The sequence below is a fragment of the Pogona vitticeps genome, chromosome 1 (assembly GCF_051106095.1).
Source record: "Pogona vitticeps strain Pit_001003342236 chromosome 1, PviZW2.1, whole genome shotgun sequence".
In the NCBI taxonomy this organism is placed as follows: Eukaryota; Metazoa; Chordata; class Lepidosauria; order Squamata; family Agamidae; genus Pogona; species Pogona vitticeps.
This window is the reverse complement of record NC_135783.1, coordinates 186,248,498-186,268,745: the sequence shown is the minus strand read 5'-3', so window position 1 is coordinate 186,268,745 and position 20,248 is coordinate 186,248,498. Positions and strand designations below refer to the sequence as shown.

Below are 20,248 nucleotides of genomic sequence, written 5' to 3'. Positions count from 1 at the left end.
CAGCGCTTGACCTCCACAAGAGGACCATTTTCCTCAGCCTGTTCAGCAGATGTAACTGTTCCAGATTGAGTAGCCATGGCAACAGGCTCCCTCAGTGACAAGGAGCTTTGCTCTTTCTGGACACAGAACACCGCTTTTGGCTTGGTTCCACTCGAATCATGAGGCACATTTCCTTTTAGCTGCTTTAATTTCTCACACTCTGAGATTAGATGGCCCTTTCCCTGACAGAAATAACATTTTCTGCTATATTTTGAGTCTTTCTCATCTTGTTTTGGTTTTCCCTCCACAATCTGAGGTCTTGGTTTCATGTCTGAGGGCTTCCCTTCACCATGGGCCCCTCCCACTTGCTGGTTTCTTCCTGGTCCCTGAGAGTACTTGCTGTAGGTGTCTTTAGGTTTTCCTACAGAGTTCTCCTCCTCACCTAAGGGCTTTCTTATCTGGTAAATAAAATCTGCGATCTCGGCTGCTTCTGCCACAGATTTCGGTTTCCTTTCCCTCACCTGGAACTTCAGTTCCCCATGCAGGACTGAATAGAACTGTTCCAGCGCTATCAAGTCTTTGAGCTGCTGAAAGGTCTCTGTTCCCTCCTGAGATAGCCATTTCTCTAGCAGCCTCACCAGTTGGGCCCCCACTTGGGTAAAAGTCTGCTCTGGTTTCTTGGTGAGTGACCTGAATCTTTGCCTCAGCTGTTCCGCATTTATCCCATGTCTGGCAAACACCAGTTTTTTAAACTCTGCAAAATCTTTCATCAGTTCCTCTGGCATCTCTGCATAGACTTCTGCCAGGCTGCCACTGATTAAAGATCGCATGATGGTCATCTTCTCAGTTTCCCTTACTGAGAAGTCCACAAACGCTCTTTCCACAAGGGAAAAGAACACCTCAGGACAATCTCCCTTGTGGTACACAGGGAATTTCTTCAGGTCAGCTTTAGACAATTGGCCTCCCTCAGAATCCCTATTGTTATTATTGTTCTGATTCATCAGTTCCAATTTTCTTAACTCAAACGCCATTTTCTCTCTCTGCAATTCCATTTCCATTCTCTGTCTCTCTAATCTTTCTTCTTTTTCAAATTGCCTTTGTTTCTCTCTTTCCCTTTCCTCCATTTCCCTCACCCTCAGTTCATGCTGTTGGGCTATGAGCATTTTTCTGAGTTCTGGGTTCTGTTCTCCCGTGCTGTCACCCTGCACTGAGCCAAATTCATCCTCAGAACCTTGGTCAACCTGGGGGTCTTTCACTTCACCCATTTCTGCCATTTGGCTTCGAGTCAAGGGCATAATCCCCCCCCCCCAGAACAGGCTGCTTTCAAAAGTCAAGCCTCAAAATAAAGCGACCACTTTTTTTTTCTCTTTTGCCTCAGAACCAGCTTTCTATAGATTGCTGCTGTTCTTCAGCACTAACTTGCAACTGTAGCCAGCCAGAGTCTACCCCCCTCTGCTAGGCCTCTCAGCAGACAGGCTAGATCACTGCTACTTCACACAGTTTTGCCTCAGCTTTTTTCCCGCCAAAACAGGTTGCCTCAGAGCTCCCTAATCTAGTCCCCAGTTGGCACGTTCTTCCACTAGCGCACCTCCCCGTGAGGTACGCCTAGAAGATTACCTACGCGCCCTCAGATTGTCCCTGACTAGACCCCCCTTGCTCTGGGCACACTTGCCAAGGCTTTGCTGGACCACTGGACAACTGGACCAGTCGTATCCCACACGCTGGACACCAATCAATGTGACAAACCCAGACCTACTGGGATATACCACAGTTTCACTAAGCTGCCACCAACCATTCCCTATAAGAAGTCACACAGACCAGGGATGGATTTTTAACTAACAAAGGAATAAGGTTTATTTAAATCACACACAGGGAAAATAAAATGATCAAGTGAATAAGATACAGTAACGTGGCTTAGTCTCAATCACACATACACACAGTTTGGTTCACACAGAACACTTAACTTGAAGCACAGACCCTGAACCTATCAGTTCTGGCTAACCATACAGACACCTGAACCTATCAGGTTGGTACTGACTGACACACAGTAGTACCCTGTCTGACACACAGACTCCCACTCAAGCTTCTTCTCTCAGCTCTCCTCCAGCTCTCCTTCTTCTCCACACAGGCTTCACATATATATACACTACAGCCCCACCTCCTGATGTCCCGCCTTCCACTCCCCATAGGCTGGAACTTTCCCTCCAAACCCATGACAGACAGGTAACATCAGTGCTGTATGTAACAGATGGTTTCCGTTGTCATGTGGCCAGCGCGACTTTAGACCCGGAACGCTGTTACCTTCCCACCGAGGTGGTACCTATTTATCTACTCGCATTTACATGCTTTCGAACTGCTAGGTTGGCAGGATCGCATGGATTCGATCTTACGACTGCTGGTCTTCTGACCTTGCAGCACACAAAGGCTTCTGCGGTTTAGCCCACAGTGCCACCACGTCCCAATGTCTCACTAATCACATGTTTTTAAGCTCTAGAAGATTCTGAGGAGTCCTGCGCAGGCGCAGTAAAACCCATTCGTGTGCATTCTCTCTCCAAGACCCTGAAGAACAGCATGGGACTACTCTACATTCTCTTGCAGAGCTATATCTCTATGTCCCACTCAAACACTCTTCTCATGAGAAGAGGGCAGTTTTCCTTTTGCAATCAAAGGGGGTTCGGGAGGACTGCAGGATCAGAGATAGAGAGAGAGAGAGAGAGGTGGAGGGGAAGAAGGCAGGCAAGGAGGGAACTGTGATTCGTCGAGCAGCATTTTTCACTCATCGCAGACAAATGGATGAGTGCATTTTTCAAGCCCTGAGTACTTTGGTATACTCCATTAATTCAATGGGTCCCATCTAGTTCAGACTAAAAATGGGAATTAGGCCACAATGTTTACATATGGTTTCACTGTTGGTTATTTAATGTCTTTATGTACTGTTTTTTTTTTTTATGTGATTTGGTCTGTTCTTTTTGGTGACATTTTGGTACCAAGTCAAGATGTACTTAATTTATTAGAACCTTTGCGGTCTGAGGATCATGGTCTACATAGGTTTTAGTGCAATGCTTTTAGCATTTTTAATGTCTAATTTGGCACCCTTTGATTTTAACTTGTTTTAAACATCTTACATTTTAAAATTGTTTTATACAGCTTTGTAACTCACTCTGAGAACCTGTGATGTTGGCCAACTTATAAATACTTAAATAAGAGAAATAAACAAATTCAAAGGCAGGATAAAAATATTGCCACTAACAAAGAACCATTTCTGCAGAACTAAGAATGTTACAAACTGCTACTGGGAAGCAGCAAGATCCAGAGAAGACTACTCACAAGTTCCAAGCACTGTCTGTGTCCATAAGCAGCTGCATAGTGCACTGTGTTGTAGCCCTCTTTGTCTTGGATGGATGGGTTGGCTTCATTTTGAAGAAGAAATTCTAAACACCTGTGGATTATTTAGGTGTAAAAATGAAAAGGAAAAAGGAAACACACACTATCTGACTGCATATGATGTCTGATGCCAAAATAAACTTTTATGGGAGTATAACGGCCCCTTAAAATGCTAGCCTTCTCATTGTGTGCTGAACATAATTTTGCACCTGTTGTGTGTTGGCCATTTCCACCAGTAAGGCACTTGCTATAAGATCCCTTTCAGATTAACACAAACACTCTTCCTCCTTTAGATTCTGGCATCAATTCCTATGAAACAGCCAGCTGTTTTGTTGGTTCTCTCTCTCTCTCTCTCTCTCTCACACACACACACACACACACACACACACACACACACACACCTCTCTTGCTGTATTTCAAGCTGCCTTGGGTCTCTTCACGAGGAGAAGCGGTGAAATTTAATAAATATTGCATATAATCATGACTAGTACTTTGTAGTACTAAATGTACTACAAAGAAGAGTTGCCACTTCTATAGCCAAACAGGGCTCTTGTGCCTCCAATATCTGAGTAGCAAAGGAGATGAGCTCCAGTGATGGAAGAAGTTGCAACTCAGATCTTCTCTTTATCCTGAAGCTATGTGAAGGAAAGTACTCCAAACACTGGTATATATAACAAGAGTCCTATTTCAGATATCAACCCAAATACTTTTATTGTCAACCTGTCATTCCTTTGTGCCAGACACTTTCCCCATGTCACCTTTTAAACTTGGGGAAATCTCCTAAAGAAAAGATGTGAAGACATTTCCCCAGTCACTACTGGCAGAAATAGAAGTTACATGTAGATTGTCAGTGATCAAAAGTGAAAGTGTGTCAGAGTCAGAGAAGAAATTCATCTTTGAAAAATTAGACTTCAAAGGAATCACATTTAATCCATGAAAACCTACTATAAAAGAGAAGCAAACTAGCTTGTAAATTTTGTGAGGTGAGAAAAGCCTCTGCGGTGCACTCAGATGCTTTCAGTAATTAAGGAAATCCCTCTGGTAGTCAGGGGCTATGTGTAACATCTATTTCTTCTCTGCTGTCTTTTTCAGTTACATTTCTTATTGTGATGAAAGTAACAGATACAACAAATATCATGGCATAATAAACACTAGCTGTGAATATTCATGTTTGTGAAAGGCAGACATGCCTTTTAACAAATTCCAAAATGTATACTATTTAAAGGCATCAGAACATCATGTTCAGGGTGTATTGAAACACTACAGCAGCAGCAGTTAGCATGAAAAAAGAAATACGAAAAGACATACATACATACATACACACACAGATATACACCAATAGACCAGAATCCCAAGGTTAGCGTTTCATAACTTTAGACGTTGAATGCAACGGAATAACAAGTGAGCAAAACAAGGAACGCACATAATTGCAGCCCACAGAAGCAGAAGCATTATACAGAGATGGAGTCAAACTTCTCTGTTGACACCAAACTTACAATGCCGCTTCTTTTTCCTTCATTTCATTAGCTCTTTCAAGTTCTTCAGCATTTTCATGGGAGTTACCCAAAATATTCTTTCTTCTTAACATATGGGACAAAAAAATGTAATTCAATTTGGAGGTGGGATACCAAAAAGAAAAAAGGAAAGAAAAATCCTCTGGCATAAGCTACCATCCTTTATTTTCACTTCTGACAATAGACACATTTCACAGAGTTACCCAAAACATTAAAATGGAGAAGAGTCATAGGCCATGTTTCTGGAAACAGAAAAATATAATTGAGCATGTGCCAATCCTGTGGGTTGGCGCATGTACCTGAAAATCCAAGTGGGAATTTGTTAATTAGTAGGATTAAGCGGCTGCAACTTATTCCATTTGCCTTCTGCAGCAATAACTACATGGTAGGATTTGGGCCAATGAGTTTGAGAGAGAATTTTTGTAAAATACTTTTCAGTGGTACCTTACACCTCAGAAACTAGCAATAACATTTAAAAACATTGTTAGATTAATGCTGGAAATGTAATTCACAATGTGAATATATATGACATGTGGTTTTGCTCTGTTGGGAAAAATCTCTTTTTGAGTTTATCAATTATATGGTGGGAAGTAACAAGACAACTATACTCAAAAGTAATTTTGTTGGGTTGTATAAAAAACTTGCTAATGAATCAAGTATCAAACTGATTCCAAGTCTACTTGTTTCTGACAAGATGGCTGTACCAATTAAGTTGGAAAAAAAGCAGAGCCTTCTTCTGTAAATAACTTGTTTAACTGTATCTGTAATATTTTCTGTTTGTTAAATTAACATGTTATTAGATAATGCAAAGAAATTATTGAGTGATGGGCAGTATTTGTTATGTACTGAATGAGAAGAGGAGGAATGGAATACACTGTTCTACCCACAATAAACCATTATTATTAATGTTAGAGATAAAAAGTGAAATTTTAAACATTATATAATTGTGTCCTTCTAGGCATATTTCTACCTTTATATATATCTACATCTACATCTTCCAGTATTTGTAGAACAGCACGGCCTCTAGGAAAAAAAGTTGGTCATCCTTGTCTTAAATTAGCCGCCTCAACCTGGTTTAGTTTTAAAAAGCTAAAAATGTAATGGGTTTTTGTATATGTTGCAATTTTTGTGCTCTTAGTCCATAATAGTAATAATTGTGCGCCATAAAGTCAATTCAGACTTACAACGATAACCCTTTTCAAGGTTTTCTAGGTCTAGAGTACTCAGAAGTGGTTTACCATTCCCTTCTTCTTGGGGTACCCTGGGACTGTGCAGCTTGCCCAAGGCCACCCAGGCTGGCTTTTGTGGGATGCACAGTGGGGAACTGAACTCCTAACCTGTGACTCCACAGCCAGATAATTCACTGAGCTATCCAGCTCGCTCAATAATAATTCTGTGCCCTTAAGTCAATTCTGACTTCTGGCAACTTTTTTCCAGGGTTTTCTAGACAAAGAGTACTCAGACGTCGTTGGCTGTTCCCTTTTTCCTGGGGCATTCTGGGACCATGCAGCTTGTCCAGGGCCACACATATCTCATGTAAATTTCCAAAAAATCAGATGAGGTCTCCAAAAATTGGAAGGAACATGATGGCACGTAATAACAAGCCGGGTCTAGGATGGTGCCGTCCTCTGACTATAAGCTCCACTGTGATTTGGGAACGTTTCTCCTCTCATGCTGTATTTTGCATTCTGCCAGCTTGGTGAGAGATGGCATGAGTTTAGTACTAGGGCATTTCCAACCATTGTCCAGAACTGTATTTTAATAAATGAAGGTTATTCCTCTATTTTTTTTTTACCCGTTAGCTCTTTTATCCTAGTTCTAGTCTCCTTAAGTGGATGTGGATGATATAAGAGGGTGAATTAGACAGAAACAACAGACAAACTGTCAGCCTCTGATTCTTCTCCCCAGGCATTTGCAATATAGTGGCAAATTTTTTTGCCTTGCAGAAGACTGCTGAGACCAGACCATTCAGCTTCCTCTGATCTAGACCACATAGGATATGGGGCATCTACAAAGGTTATAAAGTCGAAGGAGTGGGAAACAACCCCTCATCTCTTCCCTCTCTCTTCCCCCCCCCAGTGCTCTCTTCTTTCTTTGAGTTTCATCCTCTCGCCTCCCTCCTCCCACTCTCCCCGTCTTCCAAAATAACAGAAACCATGTTACTCTTCATTTAACCTGTTTTTTAAACTGCCCTTTCCTCTTTCCTTCCTCTGCTTCTTCCCCTCCTCTTACCACACTCCACAGGATTAGCTGGGTATCACACCCACCCCAAGCATCCCCACCACCAGAGTTATCAAAGTAGGTGTCCAGGTGGCTTTCCAGAAGACACCTCAAGGTCCCATTCAAACTGTGCCTTCAAGCGGAACAAGACTCAAAAGCTGAGATCTCTTTCACTGTCTTCTTTCATACTTATTACTAATTTTCTCTCTCTTCCTTTTCTCTCTCTCTTTCCATCCATCACTCCTCTCTCATAATCTCTCTCTCTCTCCCCATGGACTACTTTGTATGTTCATTTGTTCAAAGACACTTACAGTAATGCTTATGTCCCAATCTACCATCTTGCCCAGATGTAAGCCCCATTCACTTTTGTAAGAGCCATTCGTTTGCTGAAGTATGGGCAAGAATTCTGGGCAATGTCTACAGACTACTTCAGTGAGCATGTGCAGCCAGACATTATGAATTTTTGCCTGTAGCAGGAATAATTTTCTTTTGCAGAGGCTGTGGTAGGCATTTAAAGCATAATTATCAAACTCATTATGAGCCACCAAAAATGTGCAGCAAATAAGTTAACAAGATGGAGGGTGGAAATGGTTTTTAAAATTGGAAATCAAATCTTTAAACATACTTGTCCAACCTGCTCCACATTTGGCACAGAGCAAACCCATATGGCTTACAATCACTTTGCCATATATGGTCCTGATTTAAGAACCCATTCAAAAGTTATAAAGTTTTGTTTGGACTGCCCCCTCCTAACAGAAATAGCTTACCACAGGTTGCTTTGCTGAACACGCAACATTAGAGGTGTGTTCCTGTGCACCTTTAGCTATACTACAGACAGTTGCACAACTACCTCAATAAGCAACTCCACTGGACACAAGAACAGAAAAGGAATACTTTCTGTTCTAAAGAGCAATTTTGCTTCAAATGAGACTGCGGCATGAAGAGAGTAGAAATGATGCAGACTTAGCAAAGAAGTAGAAACAAGGAATACAGATTGGCTTGTTTACTTTCTATCCATGTCTGAGGCAGCAGCATAGTGTAGCGCTGTCCGTCCCCAATCATCTGTTTCATTAATATTGGCCCCCACAGTCACCAGTGTCTCCATACATTGGAAATGACAATTGGCAGCTGCATAGTGCAACGGTGTCCTGAAAAATAAACACAACCACATTATTTCAGAAACCGCCTTGAGTAACAGCACACATTATATTAAGTACTCCTGTCAGCAACATTACTAAAGGGGGAACCCATTTGGTAGTAACAATGTTATGTGTCATCAAGTTGGAACCGATTCAGAGTGACACAATAGGCTTTCAAGGTAAGTGAGATATTTAAGGAGTAGTTTTACCAGTTCCACTCCCCCAGTGAGTTTCCATGGACAAGTGGGGATTCGAATCCAGGCCTCCTAAGTCCTAATGTGTCACTCTACCCACTACACCACAGTGGGTAACAACAGCAGCTATTTAATCCAATGCAGGACTTATTCTTGCTCCTGCAGTGAAGATTAGAAAATGGCATAAAAGAGAGAGAGAGAGAGAGAGAGAGAGAGAGAGAGAGAGAGAGAGAAAGGAATGAACAAACAAAGGGTGTCCTAGAAACTAAAAACAAGGAAAATCCATAAAGAATTCCTACTTTAGGAAGGAAAAGGAGGGCGGGGGTGGACAAAGTTAATTCCACAAATAATGTGCTCAGCAGCTGCTGGCTGTTGTTTCCACCACTACGGGCAGGAGAGAATTAAACAGAAAGAAGCTCACCCATACTCCCAGTACAGGCACAGATAGTGAAAATAATAAATTTACAATAAGGACAAGAAAGGGGGGGGCAGCACCAGTTTCCTGGCTAAAGCAGAATGTCCCAGACCTTAGCTTGGTACAAGCACGGGACCTGTACAGAAAACTGCACAGGGACAACATAGCACAAAGGTCATCATAATTTTTAACAAAATGTAAACACTAGCATAAATGTGGGACAGAAACCTGGTCATTGCCTCTACCAAGACTTGTAGAAAACCATTTATTTTCTATACAAAAGTTTGCGTAAGGCTAGGAAAATTGCTGACAAAGTCTAGTTGGCAGAGAAAAAAATGAAAGCAGGTAGACAACAAAATCCTCTCTGAGATGACCCGATGGTCCACTCTGGGACAGCATAAAATAAGAGCCCAAGGGTTGAAACCATGTTTGAAAGGAGTAGAGAACAGGCCATGTGTTGCTGCTGCTGCTGTTTGTAAAACAGGACAAAAAAGCAAAGGGCATTTAATGCTGCTTGCACCTGTCTGTCTCTTTCGGCATTGCACTTCAGACAGCCATATATAGACTGCACTGAATGGCTGTTTCCGCTCCTGCTCAGAGATAAAAAGAAGCAATCGCCCCACAGCCCCTAAAAAGTATAGTACAGTATAGCCATCTGTATCATCTCACTCTTATCCCCCATCCCCTCACACTCACACTTCAACCTGGTAAAAACAATCTACAGATTCTTGATTTTAAAAAAAAACCCACAAAAACTCCAGCCAAATCTCATGAAAATGGGCCAGAACAATCATCCTTGAAAGTTGTAAGGGTTTTGTTTTGTTTTGTTTTGTTTTTTGTCTTTTAGGGATGCAACTGTGGCAACTAAGGATGAGTTCGCCTTAGCTTGGCCTGGAGTATGCCTCTGCCATAAGATTTATGTTTTTATCCCTTTTTTTAAAAGCTTGATATGTTACATACCTTCCATGTTTGTCTTTTTTATTAAAATCTGCTCCACTGCTTAGCAAGAGCTTCACACAATCAACATTACTGAAAAGAAAAGGAAAAGAAAAGGATACATGAATAAAAGAAAGAGAGGGACTTCATAGTAATGCAAAAATATTGTCTTGCTTTTTAAGAGCTTGGAAGAACAGATTACAATATGCTACGATCAAACACAAGTCCATAATCATTTATACACACTCCCATCTTTACCCAAAATAACCTTGAAATATCTTCTGTATTGCAGTGACATCCGTACTCAAAGGGACACTGGTTGCGGTAGATTTAGAAGGAGTAGAAACGCCTTGGGCTGGCACAAATGCCCTTGGGCTGGCAGAACCCCACTGCGTTGGCTGATCTCAGATCTGCCAGCACAACTGGACCTGCAGGCACAATTGCTCTACTGGCAGAGATCAGCTGGCAGAAGAGCCATAAAAAAGGGGTGAAGGAGAAGAGGAATTGAGTTTTGTTAGATCCAAGCCCCTCTCAGTCCAGGTTAATGACAACTGTGCCAGGGAAAAACCAGACTAGGATCAGCATAGGCCTAAGTAAATTTCAGCATCCCTGGGAAGGAAAAGGTTTGGATTCAGCAAAGCTGAAGTGTCTGCTAAGCCAGCCCCTGAACCACATTGGCTAATCAGGATTGTACTTTTAGTCAGGAAGCTTGGTGGTGAGTGCTCCAACACTGGAAAGCACATGACATATTACACCGTGTCATGATTTATTTTACAAAAATGAAGCCAAAATGGGGAAGCCACGTGTGGAAAACTAAGTACACTTTATGATTCGGCAGTTTGTAGAACCACCTTTAGCAGCAATAACGTGAAGTAATTGTTTTCTGTATGATTTTATTTGTCTCTCACATCATTGTCGAGGAATTTTGGCCCACTATTTTTAAAAGCGTTGTTTCTGATCATTGAGGCTTACAGGCATTTGTTTATGCACGGCTCTCTTAAGGTCCTGCCACAGCATTTCCACCAGATTGAGGTCTAAAGTTTAACTGGGCCATTGCAACACCTCGATTCTCACCAATACCCCCCAGCCAATCTGTTGCAGATATGCTGGTCTGCTTGGGATCACCGTCCTGTTGTAGGACCCACGTTTGGCCAAGCTTTAGCGGTCAGACAGATGGCCTCACATTTGATTCTAGAATACTTTGGTGCACAGAGGGGTTCATGGTCAACGCAATGACAGAGTTCATTTATTTGATGGATGGATGGATTGGCCACCTTCCTCCCCATAAGGGGACGCAAGGCAGCTCACAATATTAAAAAGAATAAAATTAAAAACATAAGTTTAAATTTTTAAAAAATTAAACTATATGCTAATTAAAATACAACTGAATAATTAAAAGAAAGTAAACATTAAAAACTATTTTAACTTTTAAAAGGCATTCAGAGACTCAATCCTAATTATTAAAAGCCTGCCTGAAAAGATGGGTCTTCAGCTGTTGGCAGAAGAGGGGGAGGGAGCCAGCCTGAACTCCCGAGGGAGAGCATTTCATAACCTCACAATGTCAACCACTTCTGCTTGGGGCTGCCAAGGGCTGTCGTGGAGTTGAGCAGGGGCCCTTAGGTTATTTGCTGGTCAATGGAATCTCCTCCCCCTTCTTGCTCTGCAGGAAGAAGGCTCAGCCATCCTGATGTTTCATTCTTTGCTGCCACCCATAGCCTCCACCTGGCAGGTGAGAAGGGATAGAATGCTCCAGGCCCCCAAATCCATTCCAGCACCCCAAGGAGGAAGGTTTGTGCTCCCAGGCTTCCATCCGGTGCACAACAATGCATCCAACTTTGGCACACCATGAGCCCTCTCTTCTTGCCCAACTTTTTTTGCATGCATGACCAGGCATTTCTAAAGGTGGCAGATCCCTTTATCTACCTGGACTTGCTTACCGGTCTCCTAATTCAGTTTTTAAAAGATGACTTTCCTGGATGGCAACCTCATACTAACAACTCAAAGTAAGACCAAAAACAACAACAAAAACAACCCCCCCCCAAAAAAACCACCTCTTGCCATCTCATACATTTTCTTTCCCGTAGACATATATAGAGGAGGGCAAATTAGCAATTTTGGGCTGAAACCAAAATTCTGCCTGGGGAATTCTTAAAAAATTCTGAGAGTGGCTGCCCAAAAACATGAAAGGCAACACTCTGAGGAAGCACAGCCTATTTAATCTAAAATGTGCTTGCCTCCAACCATATTTGGCAGGTGAGCCTACGTTTGCTATGTAGCTGGCCAACTGAGAGACAACGTGATTTGGTTTGTATGGCTGATATCTCAGGCATGTATCTGTAAATGATTTATGTACCTGGAGGGACAAAGATATAAGGAGGAAACATTGTATTCACTTTATCATGTGATCTAATTCTCACTACAAATCTACAGCTGTTACCAGCCAAGTATGCTCCTTTTTTAAGCCCTCACTGCGATATTATAAGGTAACTACATCATGTGTTTTTCCTGACCTTTTCAAAATAATATCCTTTAGTTAAATACAATAATAATATTGCATTCTTTTAAATTAATTTAAGCAAATATGATTCTATCTATTGTAATAAAAAATAGCAATGCCATACAAGTACTGTATTTTTATGTAATTCCATACTGTATTTTCATACATTCTTGCCAAGAGGTTCTCCTGCACAAGCCCAACTGCAGCAAACAAAAATTGTTTAAGAATACTCGCACGTCTCATCTACTGAAGCAAGTTTATTTTGTGCAGGAGAATCTCAAAGCTGGAGTTTCTTAGATGAGTTAACCATCTGGAAATTTGCATTGGCTAAAGTGGTTATTTCAAATGTAACAAATGGATTTCAATTTGCATTCTTTTTCATTCTGCCAGTTTCTTGGTGATTAGAACAGCACCAACTCCTTGAAGTGCCTCCTTTGTCTCTCTCATGCTTGAAAAACAGTTTTGATACACATAAATTCTAGAATAATAAAATGTTTATTGCTAGTCTTTGATTTGAGAGGAAAAGCATAGTCCATTAAAAGGAAATATTTCAATCCAGATTGAAGATAATCTCATGTCTATCCAGCAACTTGTTTCCTAGGATGATACAAAGCTGCATGGTTGTGAGTGAGTTAAATATCTGGTTACAGATTCTGAGGATAGGAGTTTGATTCCCCACTGTGCCTTGTCGGAGAATAGCCACCCTATGTAGTCCTGGGCAAGCTGCACAGTCCCAGGGTACACCCCCCCCCCAAAAGAAGGAATGATTAGTCACTTCTTACTATTCTACAGCTAGAAAATCCTGGAAGATGTTGTTATAAATTAGAATCAACTTCATGTTATGTAATTATTATTACCGTATTTTTCTTATGGAGCAAAGAAAACAGATTATATTTTCCTGTTTTCTTCTCCTAAAAAATTGGTGCGTCTTATGGAAAGGTGTGTCTTATGGAGCGAAAAATACGGTAAATAGTTTATGATTCAGCTTATATTAGAGAACAAAGCACGAAGCAAAAGATCTGGCCTCTGAGAAGAAATGGTAAATAATGCCAAAGTATGTCACTGTATAATATAACACAAGTCATTTTATTATTCTTTTATTACTTATATATATAGTGGTGCCCCGCTTGACGATTACCTCGTCAGACGAGGAAATCGCTTAACGATGTATTTTGCAATTGCTATAGCGATCGCAAAATGATGTTTGTATGGAGTTTTTTCGTTTAACGATGAGTGGTTCCCTGCTTTGGGAACCAATTTTTCGCTTAACAATGATCAAAACAGCTGATTGTTGGGTTTTCAAAATGGCCACCCGCTGTGTTTTAGGATGGATTCCTCACTATACAGACACCGTAAAATGGCTGCCCTATGGAGGATCTTCGTTGGACGCTGAGGTATTTCGCCCATTGGAACGCATTGAACCAGTTTTCACTGCATTTCAATGGGTTTTTTACTTTTGCTTGATGACGATTTCGTTCTACAGCAATTTTGCTGGAACGGATTATCCTCATCAAGCGAGGCACCATTGTACTGCCTTTCTCCCATAGGGGACCCAAGGTGGTTCACAATAATTAAAACTATCACGACCATGAAACTATCACTAATCACAAACTTTAAAACACCATTAAAAACTATACTAAAACTACTGGGCAACATGTCATTTTATTAATTAATTAATTAATATTAAAACCACTACTAAAAGCAATTTCAAAAACAGAACACACAATTAAACTTACAAAATTATACTGAACAGCTGAGGTGTTGCAACATGATAAACCCTACCTTTTTACATGACAGCTTGGTACAATTGTAACCAAAATGGGAAACCTCAGATTAGGTAGGAAGAAGACTGTGATACTAGAAAAGTGTTAACTGTTTGACTCAAAAAATCAAGTACAGCTTGTCTCTGTACATTAGGCCAGGGAGTTATTTTTCCTCACTCAGGGTTCACTCACACGTGCCAAAAAAACCCAGGTATATTGCTTCTGCCCTTATTTAAATCATTTTATAAATTTCCATTCATGAGTAACATTGATTTGCCAGGCATCGTTTTTTCCCCACCTTGCTGCAATGGCCTTTTAAAAATGATCAGAATCCTGTATTGCTTCAATCCTTATCATTTTGGTGCTTGTCAACATTGTTGTCAATTATTTACATTGCAACTGTTGCCCCCATTTTTGTTTGACTTTATGAATCAAATTCTAATACTACCTTCTACAGTGTTACACAGTTAAATATTAATGTCTATGATGTATCATTTATAATTTTTTAAAAAGAACATTTAAGAGTAGAGGGAACCCAGAAACAGGAGGGCAAATGAACCAATTTTTATGAGATGGCATGTGTTGCCTACAGAACCAGTACAAATAACAAGAAATGTACCAACTAAACTGACAATCATGTAAATGGAGGTATACTGTATATACCACATCACATACAGCTATATTGATATAAAAAAGGAAGAAAAACAACCAATTCAAATGATCTGTGCGACTGAAATCCTGTTGCTTAGTGCAGTAGGTCACAACTAGAGTAAGCCCACTTGAATCAATGGAACTTACAGACTCACCAAATCCCCACTGATTCCATGGGCCCCACTCTAGTGCAACTTATTATGCTATACAACAGGTTTTCATCCCTTCTGTACATGCACATATGAATACAGTCCTTGTTAAACGAAGGCTTTATGTCATGTTGATCTTGCTGTTCCTTATTTGGAACACATTCCTCAGCGGACAGACTGCAGAACTAAAATTATATATAACTTTGCCATGGCAATTTCAAAAACTACTCACCCGCCCGCAGCAGCAGCGTGGAGGCACGTTCTTCCAAATTTATCTGGGGTGTCTATTTCAAAGCCTGCAGACAGCACGTGCTCATTACTAAACAAGGACACTATGCTATACTTTTGTCCTAGTTAAACCGCAAGAAACATTGCAGAGACAGAGAAATCAGTTAGTCAAAGAAAGAGGGGGGGAAAAGGAGTCAGAAGGCAGACATAACTGTAGTCAGCAAGGGGTTGTCATGGAAACGGAGAGTGGCTGCTCAAGCTTGGCAGTGATGTAAAGAACCATAAAGCCAAAAAGAATCTATTTTCACATCCAGCCCTGTGCCATAGAAGTATTTAAATCATGCAGCAGGCATTTATGAGGCAGATTGCTATCGAGAGAACTGACAGCAGGGCATGAAGGCAAGAGAGCTCTGTCAGGAAAACAACAGAGTCCCAGAGATTGCCACAGCATGCATCAAATAAGAGGTTTATGTACTGTGATTTTGCCCATGGAAAACAACAGCTGACTTTCTAGGAAAATGCAAATTCTTTTAATGGAACAGCAGAGGTTTACTGGAACACAAGCACAATGAAAATCCACCATTGAGCGGGTAGTGGAAATAGCCTTTGGGAAATTGCAAAAAAGGGGACATTTGTGTTTTGAGTTCTCCAAGGGTATGCACAGACCATATATTCTCAGATATGTAGAAATGTTTCTTTCTGTCTCTTATTGTTCATAATACATAAATCTGTTTACTATTTCTGTTGCTTGGGAATAGCACTTGCCCTTCCGTTCTCCTTGAGAAAAATTGATTTTCAGAAGACACTGAGAAAAATGCTTCAGAAGCTGAAATGGTACTGTTGTGATAGAATGTATGCATTTTTCTATAAGCAGCATTATCATACAGCGAGTGAGGGAGCCACTTCAGAGAGCAGCTCTGGAGTATCATGAAAGCGCACCAATTTCTTAATTATTTAATTTATTATGGTTAGGCTTTTGCTGCCAGGAAAGGTGAGAGACCCTTGTGAGACCTTCTGCTTCACGTGTCAAAATAGCATAGCTGGCTTATGTCTTGTACTTTGGCAACGATGGGAAAGTCATGTTCTGCGCCAGCGCAAGCAGAAAAATGTCTTAGACCAATCCTGTCAGCCTATTGGAAAATATCTATGGATAGTTGATACCTTATTGTCTGAACTGACTGGTAAATTGATAGTGGGCATCCAATGCCTGCACAACATATAAGGAAAAGTCTTATACTAACTCTCTCCAAAGTGGGGCTCCCCCAACATTTTGGACTACCACTACCATCAGCCCTGCCCATTGGCCAAAGGCAGAATACTGACCAGGGATATTCCTGCCATGTTTAAAAGCTAGCCACTGCTTCTACTGCTGGTTCCTCATCTATCAACACTGCCAAGTGGCTTCTGCAGAACAACAGGTGGAGCTGCTCGACACCATCCAGGTGATGCTTTAGCCCCACGTTGGAGCTGCATACACCTGAATTGAGAGGTCACTGCTCTTTACGGGCTAAAAAAAACCTGTTGGCCTCCATATCTTTTTCTCTCACCTCACCTATTTATTTATAAGAAGGAATGAACAAATCAATAATTTAAAAAAGGCAAACAGGTTTATTTGCCTGCTACAGATAAGCTGAAATTCTCAGCAATACTGGATTGTCTTTCTGTGCAAATGACGGAGTCCCTTGAGACGCACATTCAGGTCAGTGGATTGAGTTATTGAGGGCAGGGGAAAGAGAAAAGGATGAGAATTTTTGCTGGAGCCCTCTTCTCCCTGCAGGTCCCAGCACCCACTCCCCAAGCACTCTGTTCCAGAAAAGCTATCTCCCTTTCAGAGCAAGTTTTCCAGGGGGCCGAAGAGGGAAGAAGCATCCCATGTGCACCATTCAACTCACAGGTACTTCAGATATAAACACAATTCCCTCTGACCACTGGCTCTAAGACAGACAGACAGTCAGACAAACAAACAAATGTTCTGTGTGCCTCAGGACAAATGACACAGTTTTGTGCACATGCAAAAACTTAACTCATTTGTACGAATAAGCACATGCAAACGTACCATACATAGGAAACTGAAGAAGCAACAGAATGAGAAGAATGTAAATGTATATAACACTGAGCAACAAAAGAGCCAAGAGCTAGCTCACTCCAATGTAAAGGGAGAGAGCTCACTCGTTACATTTCCATTTCCGTTTGCTCACCAGATGACAGCAACTTCCGACAACAGTCAGCATGTGCGTTAAGAGCGGCCAAGTGTAAGGGGAACATGCGGTGGATGCCGCATCTGGAATAAAAGTGCAAAAGAACTTCTGATACTTCTGATTCCCTTACAAAAAGGGAACTCAAAAGTTAAACAAAATCTACTTCCCAATGAAGTTACTCAAATACGGAGTGTGCTGTGATAGGGATAATGAAGCTTCAGATAAGCTCGGATTTCAGAGTCACAGACATTCATTGCATTTCTGAACAGTGCAGCAACCCGTGTACTCCTTCACCCGGCCAGAAATCTGTCACAGCCCCCCTTGGGAATCTCCACTACACACAAGAATTTGGCCCACCAGACTAAGGAAATGCTTGAGATAACCTGACACCTCTACATGTCTAGCTTTTGATCAATATGGTTTGCCATGTACTTTAGACCTTCTAATAACTAAGTGTACCACATGATTTCACACTATATTGGCTCTCTCTTGTTTCTGCTAGGAGTTCTTCCGTCTGCTATATTGACTGCCACTGCTGATCCAGCTGGCCATTTCAGTTATTCATCCCTTCATTCCTTTGGACAAAACGGTCTCCACTAATATCTTTTAACACACAACCCACCCCCTACCTGCAATTGCCATTCCAAACAACTTATGGCAGCTGGATGCCCACTCAAAAAATCAGAATAGGATCTTGAAAAACGGCAACCCAAAATTTTCATTCTAGGTCACGGGCAGCTAATTTCCTTCTATCATAGGTGTCTATCGAATACTTCACAGCTGACTTCATGCTTCACTGGGCATTTCAGCCACCGGCAAATATATTTTATTTGATCGACTCAAGTCACTGAAGCATGTAATAGAAATTCTGAGTGGAGAACTCAGACTGCTGAACCCCTTTCTTTTCCTTCTTCTTCTTCTTCCCTTTAAGCACTGAGAAAAGAAATGGATTAAAACTCGCAAAGGAATAAGCCACACAAGGCTGTAATTCCCTGAAGGGTCAGATACTGGTGTGCCCCTTGACATCTAGACAAAGCTATTATCTCAAAAATATTAATTTCTGAGATATATATATATATATATATATATATATATATATATATATATATATATATATATATATATATATATATATATATATATATATATATATATATATATATATATATATATATATATATATATATATATATATATATATATATATATATATATATATATATATATATATTTATTTATTTATTTATTTATTTATTTATTTATTTATTTATTTAAGTATGCAGTTCTACTGTACAAAAAAAGCACATAATTAAAATAAACTTGGAAATATTTGATAAAAGCTGAGTACAGCTGAATTCCAATGTATTTAATGATATGCTATTCACTTCTATCATGATTTTATCAACATTTATTTGCTGTCACTAAGCGTTAGAGGCTTTTAAAAATGGAATATAGCAGCCACTAAATCGATGTTGGATAAAGTGTGCAGTACACTTGTTTGCAAGCACCTTCCCAACACACCTCATATATTCATTGTTCCAATGACATCATAGAGAGGTTCCCATTTCTGCTATCTACACAATTTGGCAAGTATGCTCAGCATTTCTTCAGTAGCTTACTTGGTGGCATCAGCTCCACTGGTTATTAAGGTGTTAATCAAAAGCTCGTGCCCATATCTTGCAGCCACATGGAGCGGAGTGTTGCCATCCTTGTCAACACAGTCAATTTCTCCTCCTGAAAACAACATTTTTAATACAAAAATAATACACAAGGCTCAAGTACAATTCAGGCTTCACAAAAAATGAAAGAAAGAAACCCACACACCAATACTATTTATTACATCTATACCAATCAGCTTAAGGAAGCATATATGTCTCTCCTTCTTCCAGCTTTATCTTCATAACAAAGCACACAAGAATGGATGATGACAAGTATTTTAGTTTTCTCACCATTCGCAATACAAACAACCTCAGGACATTCTAGTTGTAGATTCACTGAGATGCTACAACAGAAAATAATCATTAGGAATTCATTATACAGGCTTTCCTGATAATGATATAAGCCCCAAAACACATAGTGATCACAATGCCACCATGCAAATCTCCATAATTCTCTCTGCAAGCTGTAGGCCATTTTGCTCAACTTCAAGATATCCTCTAACACCTTCAGCCAATTGTTTTATTTTGTTAACTTCCTTCCCCAACATTATTCTGAATGTTATTAGCTGGTTCACCTTGTCCACCTCCCTCTTCTAAATCTGAACAATATCTCTCTGGGTTTGAAATTCTCCAGAAGCTATAACGCTATTATTTATATTATGAATAGATCCAGAAGGGAGGATGAATGAGGTGCCGCCAAGGCTTAATATTCGTCAACATTGTTACCAATAAACATACATTAAAAGAACCACATTAAGCCTACATCATCTATGGAATGATGGATCGTCCACAGAAGGCTGCTGTGGAAGGGAATTTACAGTCCGCTCCAGATGTAGTTTCCCAGCCCAGTACAAGAGAAAACATTAAAATAAATAAGTCTTGTAGGGTGGGGTGGGGGGAATCTTACCATTTTGAATGAGGGTTTGGGACCTTGTGAACCTTCCATGTACAGCTGTCATGTGCAGTGGGCTCTTTCCATCTTTACTCTGTCATAAACAGAAAACCCAAAAAATGACCACTACCAAATGACCACAGTCATGCTTAGTGATAACAGAGGGTTGCTACCTGTTCCTGACTCTACAAAACTGAGCGTTCTGCCCACCATTGTTCCTTCTAATTGGCACTTTGCCACCCAATGTTGCTCTCAGCCTGGAACCAAAAAAGTCAGATTGTTCCAAAACAACATAGTGGTTTCAACATAGCAACTCCCTTGGTATGAAATAATAAAATTCACAAATTAATAGAGTTTCTTAATCTACCCCAATGACCCTGTGAGCTTCCAGAATCTATAAAACACTCTGTGAGGGCACGGAAGCTGGTATC

At 40.6% G+C, this 20,248-nt stretch overlaps 1 protein-coding gene across 16 annotated transcripts in view; it reads right to left on the bottom strand.

Moving 5' to 3' along the window:
- Positions 1–20,248, bottom strand: part of ANKRD44 (ankyrin repeat domain 44) — a 184,958-nt gene that overhangs the window by 35,995 nt on the left and 128,715 nt on the right. For 12 of the 16 annotated variants that reach the window (XR_013538425.1, XM_072979325.2, XM_072979357.2 and 9 more), the window contains 8 exons: positions 19,833–19,911; positions 18,887–19,001; positions 17,268–17,350; positions 15,074–15,191; positions 9,806–9,874; positions 8,105–8,245; positions 4,860–4,943; positions 3,307–3,418 (listed from right to left, as the gene is read on the bottom strand). Coding sequence is in view for 15 of the 16 variants with exons in the window: in XM_072979325.2 (XP_072835426.1) it covers positions 3,307–3,418; positions 4,860–4,943; positions 8,105–8,245; positions 9,806–9,874; positions 15,074–15,191; positions 17,268–17,350; positions 18,887–19,001; positions 19,833–19,911 (801 nt within the window). In the remaining variant the exon portion in view is untranslated. The remainder of the gene's footprint in view (positions 1–3,306; positions 3,419–4,859; positions 4,944–8,104; positions 8,246–9,805; positions 9,875–15,073; positions 15,192–17,267; positions 17,351–18,886; positions 19,002–19,832; positions 19,912–20,248) is intronic. The other 4 variants (XM_072979372.2, XM_072979331.2, XM_072979340.2 and 1 more) reach the window with 3 other exon arrangements.